This window comes from Falco punctatus (assembly GCF_963210335.1).
Source record: "Falco punctatus genome assembly, chromosome: 1".
NCBI classification, from domain to species: Eukaryota; Metazoa; Chordata; class Aves; order Falconiformes; family Falconidae; genus Falco; species Falco punctatus.
The window spans coordinates 52,055,550-52,075,004 of record NC_137580.1 but is presented as its reverse complement, the minus strand read 5'-3'; the positions used below and the strand labels follow the sequence as shown (position 1 = coordinate 52,075,004).

The following is a 19,455-nucleotide window of genomic DNA, read 5'->3' as shown; positions in this document are numbered from 1 at the left end:
CTCCCCGCCGCTCTGCGCCTGCGCGCCCGCCGCCCCGCCCCGCGCCCCCCGCCCCGCAGCGGAAGCGGAAGGGGCGGCAGCGGAAGGAAGCGGCGGGCTGCGGCCGCCGCTGATGGTGGGGCTGTCGCCGGGCGGCCGCGTGGGGATGGAGCTGGGAGGTGGCCGGAGCCGGTAAGCGCTGGGCTGAGCAGTGCCGGCTCCTTCCCCTCGGCTGCCCTCCCCGCCTCTGCCAGGCCGCGCCGCGGTACCCCCGCCCGCTGAGGGCTGTGCGGCGGCCGCGTCGTCCCGCCGCGGCGACTGGCGCTCGGGCCGCCCGCAGCTCTGTCGCCCTGCGGCAGCGGCTGCTTCCACCTGCTACCGGTCCCTCGCCCGGCTGCTCCGGCTGCGGCGGCTCCGCGCCTTCCCGCGCCGCCGCCCGCCCGCCTGGTTCCGGGGCAGAGCTCGCCTCCCCCTCCCCCCCTCCGGCGCCCGGTATTGTGTCGTGAGGGCGGCCCTTCCCCTGCCCCCTTCTCCCCGCAGACCCCCCCGGCCCGAGCTTCGGCGGGGCGAGGCCGAGCGGAACCCGAAATGGCAGTTTGAGCATATTTGTGCGGCTGCTTCGGGGCTCCTCTTGCTGGGGAGCAGCTCGGCGCGCCGGCCTCCCCCGTCGGGGGGCGGGCGGGCCCCTGGCGGCACAGGTTGTTCAGGGCTTGCGAGGTGCTGTGGGGAGAGGCGTACACAAAGCAGTTGTCTAGTAGGCAGATGTGGGTGCTTTATTTTAAAGCCTGGTAAAAGGCGCGATAAGAATAAAACCAAAAATAGTACAATATAGTAGCCCACCTCAATGCAACAGGAGGCAGCGAGTCGCAGAGTAACAGAATAAATTAGAATGTGGAGCCTTTAGTGCTCATCAGAATTGAGAAGGGGCAGCTGGCTTTCTTGTCACGTCTAACTCAAGGTGGTTTTTCTGCTTCATTCATTACATGGAAGACTAGAAGTTCTAACTGTCCTAATAGTTGGAATTTTTCTTTTGTATCTACAAGTGCGCGGGGGAGGAATTTTATCTTTCTTCAATTAAGAAAAAAGCAAATACAGGATTGTATGTAAATGTGTTGTCTGGGAATATTACTTGTCTTCCCTTCAACCTGTTCAAATAAGTGATTTTTAAAAGAGACTTCGCATTGTATTAAATAAATAAAAACTTGCTATGCTGACTTGTCTAATGAATCAGATCCATGTGGGAAATCTGCTTAGCTACAACAACAACAAATACGGTATAAATAGTGCTGCTACAGTGTTCTCCCTTTTCAGCGTAGAGGGTGAAGAAGCTGTGGTTTTCCTCTAGAAATGCTGTTGATTTTGTAGGTATGATATGTTTTTTGCCTTAGAATCTGATTCTTGTTGAAGTTGGCTAAATTGTTTGTTTTTTTTTTGTGGTTATGGAGTCAAGAGGCAGCGCTGTTAGCATATTTTTGTGGAAGCTTTTAGTTGTAAGCAAAACTTAATTAAAATCTGTGTTTTCTGTGTATATTGCTGATTATCTACTGATGAGCAATACTGCGACAGATCAGAAAAACATCATTAGAGCTCACATTGCAGGTGTAAACTGAAGTCTGTTTGCTTTGGGAGCTAAAACAAATTGTAAAATTGTTCTTTCTATTCTAAATTAATTTTAAAATTTAATATTTAAAATTCATCTTAGCATTCTATTTCATTGTAGGTAATTTAAATGATATTCTAGCATGGACACTGTTGCTAGCCATAGTTGTCATCTTCTCCAGCAGCTACATGAACAGCGCATCCAGGGTCTTCTCTGTGACTGCATGCTGGTGGTAAAAGGTGTCTGCTTCAAAGCACACAAAAATGTATTAGCTGCTTTCAGCCAGTATTTCAGGTATGTAATAGAAAATTCTTATTTCTAAATAATGAACTAAATGCCCTTGGTTGATGTTTTCTCTGAGAAGGGAATTTTTTTCTGGTAGTTGCAGACTACATAACTGTTTAGTGTAAGGGGGGAAAAAACTGTCTAGAGATAAATCTGTACCAAATATTTAATCTAATTAAAAACTGTGTCTGTTATAATTTATTTTCTAGATATACATAGCTAACTACAGCACTGTTTGAGTTTGGCATTTTCTTGATCCTTGCTTGCTTACGGTGCCTCATATAATGGATTCTGGCATAGACTTGCATTCAGTATTTCATTTTGAAAAGGTAACTCTTTACAGGAAGCTTAGTAGAGTACATGAACAGAGCCAGATGATGGATATAATTGATGAAACAATTCACATTACCCATTTCCGGATAATGTGAATTGTTTCATCAACTGTGTATTCAAAATAAAATTTGATTATGTAGGTTATTATGAATCTCTGTTTAGAACAGTCCCAGAGACAAGATCTGTGTTTTAATGTATACAGGTGGCCCATGAAGCCACATCATTGGTTTCTTTCCTCTCTGTATAGCCCTCACTGACTCTCTAGATTTTAGGGGGTGCAGGATCTCTCAGCTTAGTGTTTTACATTAGTTATGAGCAAGCTGTTAGATCTGGCATTTTTTAGGTATTGTTTCTTGAAACATCTCTAAAGCTTGATTACTAATTGTTACGTAAGAAAATTATTTTTATGTTCGGGGAAAAAAAAGATGAGAGGTTGGTTTTCCTTTTTTATCTTCTAGTGTTGAAATCCTGGTGATGAAGTGAAATTATGCTCAAAGACTGGATTTTTCAAGTAGTAAAAAAGAACTAAACGCTCAGCTTTTACTAAAATTCAGTAGGATATTAATGACTAATTTATTTAGACTCTCAAACCAGATCTACTCACTATAGTTCTGGTTTTAATGTAGATAGTATGGGCTGGATTTATGAAAGAATTTGGATATGGGCACTGCCTTCAGGGTAGCCTCTGCATTTCTAAAGTTTAAGCCTAGACTGTTATTTACTTAAGATTCAGAGCTCATGGGTTTTGTGACCACCTTTAAACAAAACCTAATTTGAGAGTCAACCCACAGAGAGAAATCATGAAGTTCAGGGAATTTCCTAGTGTAGGAAAATAGCTACATAGGAGTGACCTGACCCCATTTATGTATCGTCGTTTACTGTTAGAGTATCAGATTTGAGACTGGGGGTTTTAATGGAAGGTTGTGAAGTTCCTGACTGAGGCAGAGTACGAACCCACTTAATCTAGGACTGGTTATGCACGTGAAGAACTACAGCTCTGATGGTAAGAGTACTTTATATCAAATAGTAAGAAGTCTTATGAATTCATACACTTCAAGGATTCAGTGACAATTCAGTGGGTATTGGTTGGACTGTTTAGGCTTATTTACCTGTACTCTTCATTATTCTTTTACTTGGTTCTCATCCAGCACCAGTACAAAAGTACCTTTTTTATTTATATGAGGGAATAGATTGAAGGTAATGCCGTTCTCTTGTGTACTATCACCATCCTCTTATCTGCTTGTGGAGAAAGAATTAATGATACGAACTTCAGTAAGGTTTACTGATAAAGTTTGATGGACAGACTCAGTTGTCAGAAGAGGGTAATTTAGCTGACTTTGAGGTCAATCTTCTCCTTTTCACTAGAAAATTTATCGTGACCTGTTTTATTTGCCATAATGGAAGGAGAAACACCATTGTGCATCAACCAACTTTTGCAAATAGTCTGTAAATACAGCAGTGCACCTAATACGTTAAGAATGTTGGATAGGAAACCACAAGTATTGCGTGTGATTCCAAAAATTAAAAAATAGAAAATAAAATTTATATAAAGGATCGTTTTATTTTATACATACTTTGTGTACCACTAGTGTAGGAATAATACATAAGGCAAGTAATGGAGCATATAGTGTAAAAAAAGGACCGTATAGCGTCAATTGTTGTTTCATACCAGGCAGTCTGTTTGAGGTGGTATTTTTTTCATAGAAGTGTTTGTGAATTATATGTGTTTGTGTCTGACTATTTGCCTTACTTTATCAGGACCCTTTTCCAGAATTCTTCAGGCCAGAAGAATGATGTCTTTCACTTGGACATTAAAAATGTAGGTGGCATAGGCCAGATCTTGGACTTCATGTACACCTCTCACTTGGATCTTAGCCAGGACAATGTACAAGCTATGTTGGATATTGCACAGTGTCTCCAAGTGCAAAATGTGCTCAACATTTGCCACACCTTTTTAAAGTCTTCTGCAGCTGTAGAGCAAACAGCCAGCATGCCTTGTAATAGCGTATTTTCGCTGCAGAATACTTTGACTGCAGATACAAGCTGTGCCAATGACAGTTACGGAACAAACCTATTGCATGAATGCTCGTCTGACACACAAGCTAATAAAGTCTTGGCTGACCACCATTCTCACACATCGCAGTCTGTTAATCTTCACACACCCTCAAGTGATGTACAGAAACAACCACAAGACTCCTTAGATGGCAACTGCACAGAGCTTCCTTTTAAACAACCAAATTACTATTATAAACTACGCAACTTTTACAGTAAACAGTTCTATAAGCAAAATGCTTGCTCTAATCATGAGAGAGGAGCAGAACAATCTTTTTCTTACAACACATCTACAGAAATAAACACAGTAGAGAGTAATTCTTGTACTGTCAATCACTCTGAGTGTATTCTGGAAACCTCTGATCATTTACCATCAAACTTTCTGGTTCAGTCCGTGAATGAAGCTGCTTCAGACCAAGATGCAGAAAGCACACTTATGCAGCCCACCAAACAGATGCGGCTGAAAAAGGCAGTACACCTCAAAAAGTTAAATTTTCTAAGATCTCAGAAATCTGCAGAACAGCCACCTGAGCCTAAAAGAGATGACAGTACAATAACAAGAGTAATTGAATCTGTAAATGAAAGTACCATGGACATGATAAATGTTAGAGTTACTGATGAAAAAGGAGCTGACGATCTAGTGAATTCTGAGAATTTTGAACAAACTGTTGAAATTGAAAGGTCTCAAGGTCCTTTGGAACAAGAAGGGCAATCACAGACTCTTCAGTCACAGAGGCAATATACTTGTGAATTATGTGGGAAGGCTTTTAAACATCCAAGCAATTTGGAGCTCCATAAAAGGTCTCATACAGGTACAGTTATCAATAACTTAGTTTGCAGCTTCTCCTGTTTCAGAGAAGCTGTTTAAGGGTCTGTTTTCAAAAGGTTGTAGTTTTGGTTTTAAAAATGAATAATCCTACAGGAATAAAAACACTTAAGACTGAGCTTAGCTGAGAGTTGTAGTAAAGATTTCTCCTTCGTACTTGTTTTTCTAGGGTTCTTTTTCAAATAATGTTTTGTTGATACTTCAATGAACATTTTACTTTTGTCTTGCATTTAGAAGGGGCATTTGAAGTCAGTTTGTCAGATGGCCTGGAAGTCCGAGTCAGATAACAACAAAAAGTGTAAATGGATAGGAAATGATACTACAGGTGTTCTAGATGACCTCAGTTCTCTCTGATCGTATATTCATTGCAAGGTACAAATGATGAGGGCTTGGTAGTCATTTCCTTTTAACCTGTAGAAAGATGCTCTATAATTAGTTTATACCTTTTTCCTATTGTGAACAACTTTTGTTGCATTTATCTAGGTAATAATGCTCTTGCTGACAAGTAGGCTGTAGAGTGAATGGGAATTTTGAATTAATTTACTTTGTTTAAAAAACTCACAGGTAATATTATTTTTAAACTTAGCATAGATTTATTTCTATGCATCTTTTTATTCTAGTGAAAAACAAGACCTAGTCTAACTTTGATTTAACTAATTTGTTCAATTTAACCAGCATTATATATAGAAATATTATATTTCTACAACTCTAGTTACATTTTTTTAAAAGGATTTCCAAGAATTACCTTAGCTAGTCAAGTAACACCATTGATTCCAAGTCCTTGAGATGGCATTCCTGATTAAGCTGTTGAATATTTTTTGCCTTTCTTTTTCCCTGTATTAAATACACAGGTGCATCTCCCTTGGTCTTGTCAAATAAACATCATTTTGCAAATGACCATACATGTATTGGTACTGTGACAGTAAATAGGAATCCCTCTTAGCAGACATTAACTTCTTTTGTGAATTGAGCCTTGGTATTGAGAATTTGTATTTCCATACAAGAAAAATCTTTCCAGAACCGGAAAATAAGAACATTTTTCATTAGCTTCCTGTAGTTTTCACTTAGTATTTTTCACTACTTCTGTATGTTCACCTTACTAATAATATATTTTTTTTCATTTGGTCTTCTGTGAAACAGTTGCGTATGTCTCTTACCTAGATCCTCTATTTGCCTTGGATTTTTTTGAACCTATTATCTGATTTGAGCTGATATAATTGGGTATATTTTAATATTTTAGAAATTTCAGCAAAATAGGTGATCAGATAGAGGCTTGAGTATCTAGAGAAGACCCAGCTGAGGGAGAGATTCTGAAGTCAGTAACGTGAGTTTGTGTTAGAGCATCTATGCGAAAGAGGGACCCCCAACTATGAGAAACCTGTTAGAATTTGCCCTTCCTTAGACATCTCAATCATTGGAAGAAATCTGGATTCTGTGAGTTCTGGTACCCATTAAACTAGTTCTGTTAAGAGTGTGTTGTCTGAATGATAAATTTCATTATTGTATGTTTCAGAGTCTGCTAAACCATTTAAAACATGAAGTTCAAAGTTTAGTTCACCTCTTCAAATGTATTGTAACTTCAAGGTTAGGGGAGTGGACTGGGTACTAAGCTTTGTAGAAGAAAGTTACTATAGCCCTGATACAAGAATTCTACAAATTATTTTTTTTTTTAATGTAGCATGGACAGCAAATGCTTACAAGTCTAGGAAATGGAAAAATAGGAAAAGGGTTGCAGTAGCTTTGCAAGGTTATTTATGCATGTTGCAATTCATTTCTTTGTTTTTATTTGAGGTCTGTGTATTTACACATGCTTCCACTCCCCTTAAGCTCTGGTAGATACTGTTTTACATTCACCACACTGCTTGATATTAGCTAGCTTTATAAGTTGTGTAAGAAAAGTGATCCTAGACTTGGTTTTGTTGTTGTTGCTGTCCTTCTCTGCTAGTCTGAGTATATATTGAATTCAGGAATTCCATGCTGCTTCTCATAACACTATGTTCTTCCAATAGTTTTAAAAAAAATCCAGATTTGAATGCTACTTAATGTGTCATTCATGCTCTTCTATAGATGTGCTACACTGACAAAGTTTAAGCATGTAAGTTTAACAAATAATAAGCACAAAGAAGGATGGAAAAACAGACAAGAATACGACTAGATAGACCTGTTTGCTTGCTTGTAATTTTTGGGTCGTGTTAATTTGTTTTTAAATATCCAGCCAGTGCAAAAAGAGTATTTGGGAAATTGCATTGGATAGTTAATATATGAAGGATCTGTAGCTGAAGGGCACATCTGTATCATTAATATTAGGTATACTGGTAGTTAAGTGATGTAAGTGATGCTAAAAGCCATTTCCATTCATCTGCCACTTCAGAAAGCATAGCAAATTGCTAGTCAATTAATTTTATTTAAAAACATTCGTTTTCTAGAGCTAAACAAAAGGGTTAGCAAGCATTTAAGTATTAGAGTGCTTACTGAAAGTCCTCCAGATCTGGCTTTGTTGAAGAGATGAAGGAAGCAAGTTATTAAAATGGAGCTTTCACACTGGCAAGCCAGTTTTTAACCCACAAATGACAACTCTTCTAACAAGTACTGTAATGGCCTAGTTGTCAAAAAGAAGCACATGTGAAATCCTCTGTCCCTGAACACCAGGAACTACTAAAAAAATTACAGATTAACATGTTTGCATTGATGAGTTTTCTGTGTGAAGGACAAGCAATACTATGTTTCAACACAAGTCCTTGTACTGGGTTGTCTAGTTTTAATTGTATTGCTAGGGAATGTTTAAAGGAATCTCTATAAACAGAGCCTATTGCATTGACTTCTAAGACTGATTTTAACTTAACTGAATGTTATTTGTTTTTTATTAGCTTGACCTATCTGAAAAAAAGGAAGCAAGTATATCTCTCTTACAAAGTCCTTACCTGTCCAAGAACATGCAGTGTTTTGGGTTTAAAAAAAAAAATCTTAAAAAATATTTTCAGGAGGCATATAACACAAAAAAACCCTGCCCAAAACCCAACCTTTCCACAGAACACTCTTGGCAGGATAGAATACAACAGGAGCAGAGTTACACTGTCATGTAATACACTGTTGATCCTCAGCCTTTTCATTCTGAGCTTTGCCTTGAGCAAGTTGCCAGCATTCCATGCCTTAGCGGGTCCTGCTCCTCGCCTTTGTGATCTCTTTAGAAACACTCCCTCTGCCTTCATGCCTTTTTCCCGTGGAGCTGACACACCACTGCTTTGATCCCACTACTGTGTACATTATGTTTATCTCTTCTTGCAGAGTGTGGAATAAGAAGGATGCAACAGAAGATAGAAAACACGAGGCAGTCCAAGGGTTTGAAAGTAAAGTCTCCTGGATGTTTGTTTAAGCATTGTCTTAATTGTAGTTCAATTACTAATTTTCCCACAGTCTTCTCCATTGCTGTTGATCCAGCCATGGTCTTTGAGAAGATTAGTGTTCTCAGATAAGGTTTTTGGTTTGGAGTTTGACAGTCATAGAATCATAGAATAATTTAGATTAGAATGGACCTCTGGAGGTGGCAGGTCAAATTAGATTGGATCGTTTTTCTCATGATCTTGTCTAGTCAAATTTTGCGTCAAGGACAGAGATTCCACAACCTTTCCCAGCAACCAGTTCCAGTGTTTGACCACCCTCATGGGGCAAAAGATTATTCTCCTATACCTAATCAGAATTTCTCATGTTCTAACGTATGTCTGTTGCCTCTTGTCCCATGACTGTGTACCTTCAAGAACAACCCGGTTGTATCTGTCTTCCCATTGCATGTAGACAGCAGTAAGATTTCCTGTTTGCCTTCTCTTCTTAAAGCTCCAGATGTGGTCTCGCCAATAGGTAGAGAAGAATAATCTTCAGCTTATTAGCTGCAGTCTTGCTAATACACCCTAGGAAGCAATTAGCCTCACTTTATCTGAGGGATGCTACAACACTGAGTAATTTAGTATTTCTGCTAGAATTCATTCTTGAAAGCATGCTACTTGATATACTTGGTGGTTTGGAGTTTTAAGCAGGTACAGAATTTTTCTCCAAAAACCAACTTCGCTGTTTCCTTTCAAACAAAACTTTTTTGTTTTCCCTTTATCACAGGGAAAAAACTTCCAACTCTTTGTACAAAAGTACAGTTATAATGAGGCTGCATGCAGCCTGCAACGATAGTTTTGAGAAATTTGAGCCTCCAGTTCCCGCCCTCCCCCTCTAGTTATTTCAGAGTAGATTTCTGTTCACATAATAGTCTTTGTGTCAACAGTAACTTTTTCCTTTGTGTAGGTAATTTCTGCAGAAATTGCTACTGGTGTTTTTTATCCTCCATTTCAAATTACCTGGATGCTTTTATGGTTGTCTGAAGCCTTCCCAGTTGTCACAGATCTGGCTCCCTGTTCGTTTCATTTATATTTCTGTTGTCAGTACCAGAACTTCTAGTGTTTTGCAAATTTAGAGCCATAATGAAACCAAGCCTCAGTGCTCTTCATAGTTGAGTTATTGGTTTCTTAATTTTTATCTTTAATTGAATAAAAGCTTTCTTGAAACTGCTGTAAGATTTCCATTCTTCATTAAGTAGAAACAATAAATACAGCCTCAAGCTGTCAGGCTAACTGCAAGATTGCTACTTGTGAAACCACATAACTGTGTATGTTTACTCTGTACTTTAAAATCTATGAGAATTGCATTTAATCCTTGGTCCTGAAATACGTTGAAAGAACATCACCTGCATTTGGCATCAGGGAAGGAAAATGGAACCTCAACACCTGGATATTGTAGATGTTGCTCATAACACTTCAAGGGTGGAGGAGGTATTCTGATGTAGAGAATACTTGCTGGAAGAGAATGCTACAAATAGCCAAGAGGTATTCTGTAAAATCAGGAAAAATGTAAAAATGTAAATAAAAATCTTTAGACAGTTTTTGAATCAGCATCAAGATGAAACACAGTGTAAGATCTCTTTCCTTTTGGAAATATCTGCATACAAAATCACAAGGATTTACACTAATTACCTGTGGGCCAGATTATATTTTCATTAGTCTAACTTTATATATATAATTAGAAGTCTGTCACTGAATTCAGTGGTATTTTGAGCATTATTAGCGTAAATTCTAGAAGATGCATAGAGATTTTTATCAAAAGTGTAAAAACTAGGAAACCAAGAATTAATCCAGAGAGGGGAAAAAATAGCCTTTATGAAACGCTATAGAGGAGAAAAAGTGATTAGAAAAATGTATTAATCTCAGTTTGACAGCTAGAGAATTGAAGTATTGTGCAGTCACATTCTAGATTGAGAGTCAAGTTATTTTGAAAAGCTGAAGTGGGCTGCGCTATTTTTTTTACTGAAGCTGCTCATGTTTTTGGCAATTCAAAACTCCCGGTTCTATATGATCAAATTGAGAATTTTGAAGCAAAATACTTGGGTTAATTATGAGCTCTATAGGATGAGAATTTGAAGGCAAATAAATATTTGCTGGAGGTGAATGGCTACATGCTGATCAGAGATGTATGGTACATACTGAACACAGAAAAGGGATTCCTTCCAAATTAGCTTCTCTGCATTCCTTATTCTTTTTAAGAGTGGGCTTTTGTGTGTATAAGTGGAAAAACTGGTGCACTTCCCATAGCTGCTGCTGTTGTAGGACCTTGTCATCTATTCTCTTCTTCCTGGAGGTACAAGACCCCTTGCATTTGGAAAAGAACAGTGTTAAAAAAAAATAAATCACAAAACACTGCATATCGAAACTTTTTTACCTATTTTTTTTGAAAGATAAATTCTGTTTTTGAGCGAGTCTGCCTTACATGCTTAATAGTAAATGCTGTACTTCCCTCTTGATTTCCCCTTAAATATATGGGTAAGTGTTCTTTTGGGGATGTTTTTACTCTTATCTTACATGTTTTAAAAGGAAGTGTAACAATTTAAAGCATTTGTATTCTGTTGCAACTATTAGAAGTTCTGTGTTCTGTTTCTTCTCATTTTAGGTGAGAAACCTTTTGAATGTAACATTTGTGGGAAACACTTCTCACAGGTGGGAATATTTTATGTTATGGTACTTACACTTAAAAATGAAATGCATCTTTGTGTCAGTTCTAAAAAAAGGGTTTAAGTCTGTAGATTAGATGTATTTTGTTCAAAGACAGACTTGACTTTAGGGATAAAGTATTATAATGTCTTATTTGAAAATAGCATGTTAAATGTTTTAGATTTCTTTAATACGTTTTGTACCTTTGATTCAGTCTACTCTCAGGAGATGTTATGTGTTTTACCTTCAAATGAATGTTTAACTATACAGAGCCACAATTACATTTGAAATACAGAGAACATTCATTCTCAATGTGTTCTTTTGCTTTATGCTTAGGGATACGTTGTGAATAGCCTTTTTACAGTGTCTGGAGAAAATACACGTTAGAATTTTGTATAACGTTGTATTCACAATACAATTTAATCTTCCTAAATGGCATAAATTATTAAGCAGATTTTTTATGAGTCAGAGAAAAAAATTTATATGGATATAATTGGGCTCAGTTTCCTTCTGTGAAGAGCAGCAGAGTTAGTCTGAAGTAAACAAAACTCAACTATGATTTTTTTAAAAAAAATAATCTTGTGAAATTCCCTACTTACAGGACCTAATCTTTAGCTTCTTAGTTTGTCATTCAATGCTTGCTTCCTGTTCTAGGTACAACAATTAATTTGTATTTGTACAAATTTGGTGCCTAGTTGTTTCATATTTCCAAAACATCTATTTCTTTTCTGGTTTCTTTGTTGCAATGTGTGCACCTCAGTGCAGGAAGACAGTAGACAGGTGCATATTTTTACATTAAGATTAAATAATCATTATTGTTGAATAACTTTGGTCTTTCTTATGGATCATGGTTTAAGGATTAGAATTATGTTGTCTTTGTCTACCCACCCACCAGTGCTTCTGCTTCTCTTGCTCCAGTTTTGTAGCCCACCAGCTGGACTTTGTTGATGGATGAATATCCCCCACTCTGTTACTAAATATTAATATAACAGTGCATCCAGTGAACAATACTGTTTCATGATGCTTATCAAGCCATTTTAAGCAAAGCTGAGTCTGCTTATTAGGGAAAGAAAGTGCATTTTCATTCATTTTGATGTCTGAACTTCTAGTTACTTTAAAAAAAAAAGTGGATATTTCCAAATTCCATTAAAAGTACTTTTGGCAAATGGACTGATATTGTCTACCATTACGGTGGAGGAAGAGAGAATAAAAAAAGCTTCACACACTCTGAGTGTATGACAGGTGTGACAGACTCCTCATGCAACATGCATTGCTCCTCCTTAATTAAAAACAAACAAACAAAAACCCCAACAAAACCGGAAATTTCTGTCTTTTAATTAAACACTCTTAAACAGCTTTCCTCCCCTTCCTTCCCCATTCTCTCACTTGCCTGAAGGTATAGGTAGGTGCATACTGATGGACAATGCCTACCCATCCAGAATATAACATTCAGCTTGTGTGCTGCAGTTCTTTCTCTGGTCATGAAAGGGAACTTGTGTACTTTTGAGGTACTTCCTTTGGAATCGTGCAGATAAGTAAGATTTCACCTCCCAGCAAGTAAGATGCAAGGATAATTACTCTCTAGTTTTTTCTTAGAAGACCATTTCTGATCTTGTTCTTGATCTTCTCAGTCTGCAGCCACTGAAATCACAACATTTTGCTTACTTAAGCCTCCATGTTCTGTGCTTTTGAGACAGTGCAGTTATGCCTGGTAGTGTGTCTGCTCTTGCTGAATGTAACTGATGTTCTGTGTGTTGGAATGTGAAACAGAAAATTAAGAATAGGGAAAATTGACATAGGAACTCATAGTCTGGAACAAGTAACCATAAATATCTTTGGCTTTTGGAGAAAAGTGTTCTTTTTTCTACTTCCAAGCCTGCGTTTTCCCTTACTACTAGTACACAGCCTGCTGCAACGTGGTCCTTCTCTGGTTGGTGATTCAGGATATCAATTTTACCTCCTGACTACCTCCTCCTGAAGAGCTTGTTTTTGGGGACCGTGTGCATTAGTTCCTTCACTTTAAAAGCATGCCAGTTACAAGTGGACTAAGTCTAGCATGTCTCTCTGGTCTCTGAATTTGGGAGGAGTGGTATGCAACCAGTACCTGTAAGAGGCTGCTTCTGAGCATTTTTTTTCGTTCATTGAAATGCTAGCAAAAGTCCTCTTACGCTTTTTCATTGGGATAGAATATTATGCCTTAAGCATGGTTGTGTACCACCTTAAAAGCTTAGGAAGAATACAAGTTACTGATGTTTCTACCTTTTTTTGTCTCAACACAGTTAATAAGGTCTTACTAGGAGGAAGTTGACATAAATAAATGGATCTACTTGCTACTGTCTGTAAAATGTTTCTAACTGGCTAAAAATGCCTGTATGGGAACTATTTCAGAATAATTGTTGCACTTCAAATTCACCCTCTGTCTTTAGGCAGAATAGCTTTCAAGTGCTTATGGTATGGTTTGTTTTGTGATGTGGATAGAAGTAACGGTTCTGTCTTTTTTGTGTTTCTCTCCAGTGCACCTCTGCACAAAATCCCTTGTCTTTGCAGAGCACAAATTGTTCCATGGAGAAGTCAGTTTAGTCGTCTTCTTCCTCAGAAATAGGTGCCTAATGCCTCTCTCTGCATGGGTTTCAGTATTATGAAGTTTGGCCTGAGTGAACAGTGGTTCAGTCATACTGTTGTCTCAAAAACTTTACAGGGGTTAAAGAAAGCTCTCTCTGGTTTCAAACGGTGATCCATTTAAAATTGTCGTCTGTTTTTGTGTCTGCAATACTTTAGTTCTGGTATATTATAAGTTCTGATTACAGTGATTCATCATCACAGGTAATTTATTATCTAAAGGAGTCGGAAGAAATTACTGATGGGTCTTTGTTGTCTTACTGTGACTTAGGAGGACTTGATAATCTTTGCATCCCTAATTTTCTTCCCTGATTGAAAGGACTTAATGTTCCTTTACTGTACTTAGATAAAAACAGGCAGTTATCCATAAAAGAAAATGGAATGGTTAAAAACTGACTGTGGAAGTATGCAGAGTTTATGGAACATCTGCAGCTCTTCTAGCCAAACTAGCTCTATCCTGTGCCTTGAGAACTGGACTCCCAGTGGATTATCTATTCAGAAGCAGTGGTGGCTTTAAAAACATTTAAAAAGAAAAACAAGTTGGAATGAGTGAGATGGTTTTGTCTAGTCATCATCTGGTTTGCCTGCTAGACTAGCATGATTTTTACAGGATTAGGAGAGGAAAGATATGTAATAAAACCTAATTACCAGTAATCCCTTTTGTTCCTTTCTGTGCTTCTTGTTCTGTTTTCTTTTGACGTGAGTAAAGATTTATAGGCATGGAGCACTTGCCTCTGAGTGTTTTATGGATTGAAAAATGTTTATCCTATTATTTTCTTTTTAACCTCCTGGTAGGTGAATTCAGACCTCCTGATGTAACTATTTTATTTGTAGGACAGGGAAAATAAGACTAACGTGAACCATATTACTAGTAAATTTTCTTCTTCACTGCAATCTAGATAGTGTAATTTTCATTTATAATTGGATCAGTTTTCAACTATAGGTCTGTCTTTTTCCTTAGCATTTGATTCCAGGCTTCTCTTATATTATTTTTTCCTGTTATTGTCAATGTATAATTGTATACATAAGCAATTTGATCTTGAAGTACATGGTAGACTGTCTTTACTAGATAAGAATGCTCGAGTTCTTACATGCTTTGTCGTCTTCACTGCCTTAGAATTAGGAATAAAAAGCCAGTCTTATAGTTCCCATTATTGTCTTTTTATTTGTGTACAACAGACTAGTTGAATTTAATTGTTTAAATTACTGTCCCTTCAGGCAGGTAATCTCCAGACACATTTGCGTCGACATTCTGGTGAAAAGCCATACATTTGTGAGATCTGTGGGAAAAGGTGAGTAGAATTGTTCATCTTAGTAAACTTAACACGCTAAAACTTGTCCATGTTTTTTTTTTTAATCTTCATGATTGGGCCAAGAGTTAAGGCAGCGTCCTGCTCAGTTTTGGTTGGAAGATATTGGGTTTAAATGTGTACTGATGGGATTAAAATATATAAAGGTCTGCAAGTGTCTTGTTGCAAGTCTCAATGAGAAGATAAACATGTCATCACATATATAGTATGTGGCCTTACTTAATCTTTTCTATGTTGGTGTCTTCAGTTAAGGATATACTGTTGTGTGTATTTTCAACAGTGTGAGTTACAATAAATTATGTGGTTTTATACATTTCCCTAACGTTTTTTTTTCATTATTTGGTCATACAATTTTTGTTATATTTTGTGGAAATTGTGAAGTATAGGTAACTTGATGAATTTAAGCAAAGCATTAAATATTTTTGCCTTCTGCAGGCATGTGACAGAAAATATACTAATACAGGAGTATCTTTAAATGCAGAATAAATTAGTAACATTAACAGTGAAAAAGTGTTTTTTGTTTTGGGGTTTTTTTCCTAGCATTAATTCAGTCGGACATTGCCAGATTCAAAATGTTTTTCTTAAATGCATCTATTTATCTTGGTTTAAATCTTAATCTTTGTTCAGAACATCAGCCATTCATTGCAGTTGATTTCCACATGATACTTGGTTTAGGAGAATAACGGTCTTATAAAAGACAACAGTTGGATTTCTGTATTCTATTACAGATTTGCTGCTTCTGGTGATGTTCAGCGTCATATTATTATTCATTCTGGAGAAAAGCCTCATCTGTGTGATATCTGTGGCAGAGGTATGTAAGTACCAAAGTTTCTGCCTCTGAGGCTTTTTGATTGAAATGGGAGGAATCATTTTAATCTCAGTGTCTGTCTTATTTTTGTAGGATTCAGTAACTTCAGTAATTTAAAGGAGCATAAAAAGACCCATACAGCAGATAAAGTATTCACCTGTGATGAATGTGGGAAGTCATTCAACATGCAGCGAAAATTAGTAAAGCACAGAATTAGGCATACTGGAGAGAGACCATACAGCTGTTCAGCATGTGGTAAGATTTACTGTGCATAGCTTGCTTGTATCTTTGCTTTTTAAATTGTAAGTAAAAGTTCCTACGTCAGCAGAAAAACAATTAAGCAAAATTATTTTCAATTTAAATATGATGTCGTGAAAGTCTTTCACAAAATGTTGTCTTGCATACTTAATAGTCTTTCATTTGGTGTATTAAACTCCTTTAGCTGTTGCAAATAAGCTCAAAAGTGGATTTCAGTTGAAGAATAGAAAAAGGAAATAAGAGGAATCAACATTGTATGTGTACATGTCTTCATAGAAGTACTGATACTAGCTGCTTCAAAAATTGATTTATTTTCAGTATAGTCCTTCCTGATAGAAAGCTAGGTTTGGCATCACTTAGCTATCAATTGAGTCTTTTTTCTGGTTTTTGTCTCCCCCACCCCTGTGCCCAATTGAATACTCTTTGGATTTAACTGCATTCAACCACAGTTTGAGAGTAAAAACCTTTTGCTACTTTGGTTCAACCTCTGGAATAAAATCAAAACTTGATCAGTGCTTCATACCAGAGAACACCCATTTTCAATCTGCTAGATAGGTCATACTTCCAGGTGGTCTGGAAATGGCTCTTTGATCAGTGAGTCATCATTGTATAACATAGTTCTCAGAAACTGCATTATCTATCCTTATCTCATACATTACTTAGCATACTTACTTTTCTGCCCTTAAGTGCTATTTTGCTATAATTTAATTCATGTTCTGAGGAGTCGGCTTTGAAGGAGAGTAGCTCCATATGAAGAAGTCCAACTGCAGTATGTTTTATTTGTAATGTATTGAGGCATAAGAAAAGGTAGTATTATCAGGGGGTCTTAGATCAGGAGGAGAAGATACAGACATGCAGGATCTGAAAAGTATAAACAAACAGTTGTGTTGCTGTCATTAAAATAGGCTTATTTTCATCTTGTCTTGCAGTGGTCTTTTGTTTATTTTTCATTTTAGCCAGCTCATCTTGTACTGAGAAGGCAAAAATTGCGCAAAGATCTGATCAAGTGTTAAGAAATCATTCACATTATGCAAAAAATCCACATGTATTATTCCAGTAATTTGTAATCTTACTATTACTGTTCAGTGGCTTTTCTGAAGAGATATACGGGCAGTAGAATAAAAAGCATGATGCCGAAATTGAGACTGCAGTCCTACTGGGCTTTCAGATAATAGTTTGGTTTAGTTGGTGCCTGTCCAAAATCACAAATAGGGACCAGCTTGCTTCTACTGTCCTAAAGAATGTGAGGTGTCTGAATCAATGTCACAGTTCTGGAAATCAATGCTTTCTTGTTGTGCTTGTTCTTCTACACTTTGCTGGGGTTCAGCCTCAAACACTTTTTTTCTTTGCAGTATGGTAATGGAGCTTATTTGAACCTGTGGTTCTGAAGACAGGCAAACAGTTGAATATTTTACTGTATTCTAATATTTACAGCAGGAAAAAATTATGGTTTTGATGCATTCTCTGGGTAGAATATAAAAAGTGGACTGCTGCATGATGTTAGCTCAAAGTTAACAAAAAAGCTAACTTTAGCACTACAAGAGTAGTTCCTTGGTAATGAACAAACCGTTACTTTCTGTGATGCAGTTCTCACTGGAAGAATATATTTAGAAGCTTATCAGCATAGTGTTTTTCTAGACAGATTAATTAAACTGATTATTTAATTTATTTTTTTTCCTCCAGAAGATTGATACAAACTGAGAGCACTTACAGCTTTCAAATACTAATGGATGTTCCCATCTCCAGAGACAAAAACTAAAACACTGGGAGACACAAGTTCGAAAATCAGATTAAGAATAAGAAATAAGTCACTGAATTGTAAAAGTAGATGAAACTTGTTTGAACCTGTTCTAGATAAAGTACCATGATTGGGACGTATCGTACCTTATCACTTCATATGTTCTCTAATTGAAACATGTTTATGCACTTGTGTTAAGAACAAAATCTTAATCTATCGCTTCTGTCTTGTAGGGAAGTGTTTTGCAGGCTCTGGTGACCTGCGTAGGCATGTGAGGACTCACACAGGAGAAAAACCCTATACCTGTGAAACTTGTAACAAATGCTTCACTCGCTCTGCTGTTCTACGGCGCCACAAGAAGATGCATTGTAAAGCCGCTGATGAAGGTCCAAACACACTAGATGAATTTACTCAAGGGATTGAAACATCTGACCTTGACAAGTCTCAGAGTTCTGACTCTTTTGGCCAAGAAATGTCTGTTACATTGTTACCAGTGTCTGTTAAGTTTCCCATTCGTCCAACTGCAAATTCAACGGAATTTGATAGTTCTGCGGATTCTTACTGTAAATTGCGATCAATGATTCAACACCATGACTCGGCAAACCAACAGAAACTGAATGTGGATTCTGCTAAAATCCCAAAAGCTCAGACACAGCAGACTCCGCCACCACCACCATATGCTTATGCAGATGTAGATGTGTCTTCTGCAGAAGAACCCTTACAGTCTGATAATATTCCCATGATTCGTTCCTCTGGGGTTAGCTTGGACAGTCATTGTAATGATCCACTAGGCAGTCGAACATCATCTGCTGCATACAAGAATAATGAAGGACCGTTCTTCTCCAGCATGACCCTCTGGGGCTTAGCTATGAAGACCTTGCAGAATGAAAGTGAATTGGAACAATGAGGGCTCAGGGGACTGTATCAAAACTTCTTAGAGGCATTTCATGCTGAAGTGATTGTGATTGCACTGCAGCATAGAGATCAGAGCTAGTTTTTAAGCCAGCTAGCTTGGATACTGGTAGAAATTGATATGCATGCCCAGAACCCAGTGTAGGCTGCCTTTACACCACTCAGCAAAGTTCAGATCTAGTTTTGGGGACCTTTGTTCTGTGACTGCACTGTGTAGCTCATGTGTTGCCATAATTTACTAAAATTTTCCATTTACTAAACTTATCATTTAACTTGGTATTTTTTGCCTGATAATGGAGGAGAAGATGGCCCAATGCCTAATTTCACTAGAAGTGTACAATTCCAATTATGGGTCATTGGAGTTGTATAAGGCTGTAGATACGAAAGGAGGAAAATACTTAACAAATCCTTTAGTGAATCTGAGTTTCAGTAGTGGCTTTCTTACCAGTAGGATCATTGGTTTACATGACTTGAGTATTGTGATATTAAATGTAAATGTTAAATACTGGACAATATTTGTGATAGTGCAAAGTAACTGTATATCTAGAAACTTTATTTTTTTACAATAAAGGCTTTTTTTAGTATTTTATAAACTATTTTGCACAGCAGATTGTTTGTACAAGGAAGACCAAGATCAGGAAATGCGAATAAAGGGAAGTTGTTTTACATTGTATCTTAATTGCTCAATGTGTTTCATGTTTTTATGATTTTC

General features: G+C 37.5%; 1 protein-coding gene across 2 annotated transcripts; it reads left to right on the top strand.

Moving 5' to 3' along the window:
• Positions 1-57: 57 nt before the first annotated feature.
• Positions 58-19,416, top strand: ZBTB49 (zinc finger and BTB domain containing 49). Of its 2 annotated transcripts, none has more exons than XM_080381657.1 (8): positions 58-171; positions 1,700-1,873; positions 3,956-5,061; positions 11,058-11,104; positions 14,936-15,009; positions 15,756-15,838; positions 15,929-16,090; positions 18,065-19,416. In XM_080381657.1, exons 2-8 carry the CDS (start codon positions 1,722-1,724, stop codon positions 18,736-18,738), a joined length of 2,298 nt encoding a protein of 765 aa, XP_080237783.1. In that variant the 5' UTR covers positions 58-171; positions 1,700-1,721; the 3' UTR covers positions 18,739-19,416. The 2 variants fall into 2 exon arrangements, with proteins under 2 accessions (XP_080237783.1, XP_080237784.1); XM_080381658.1 differs by lacking the exon at positions 58-171 and adding an exon at positions 183-1,344.
• Positions 19,417-19,455: the final 39 nt, after the last annotated feature.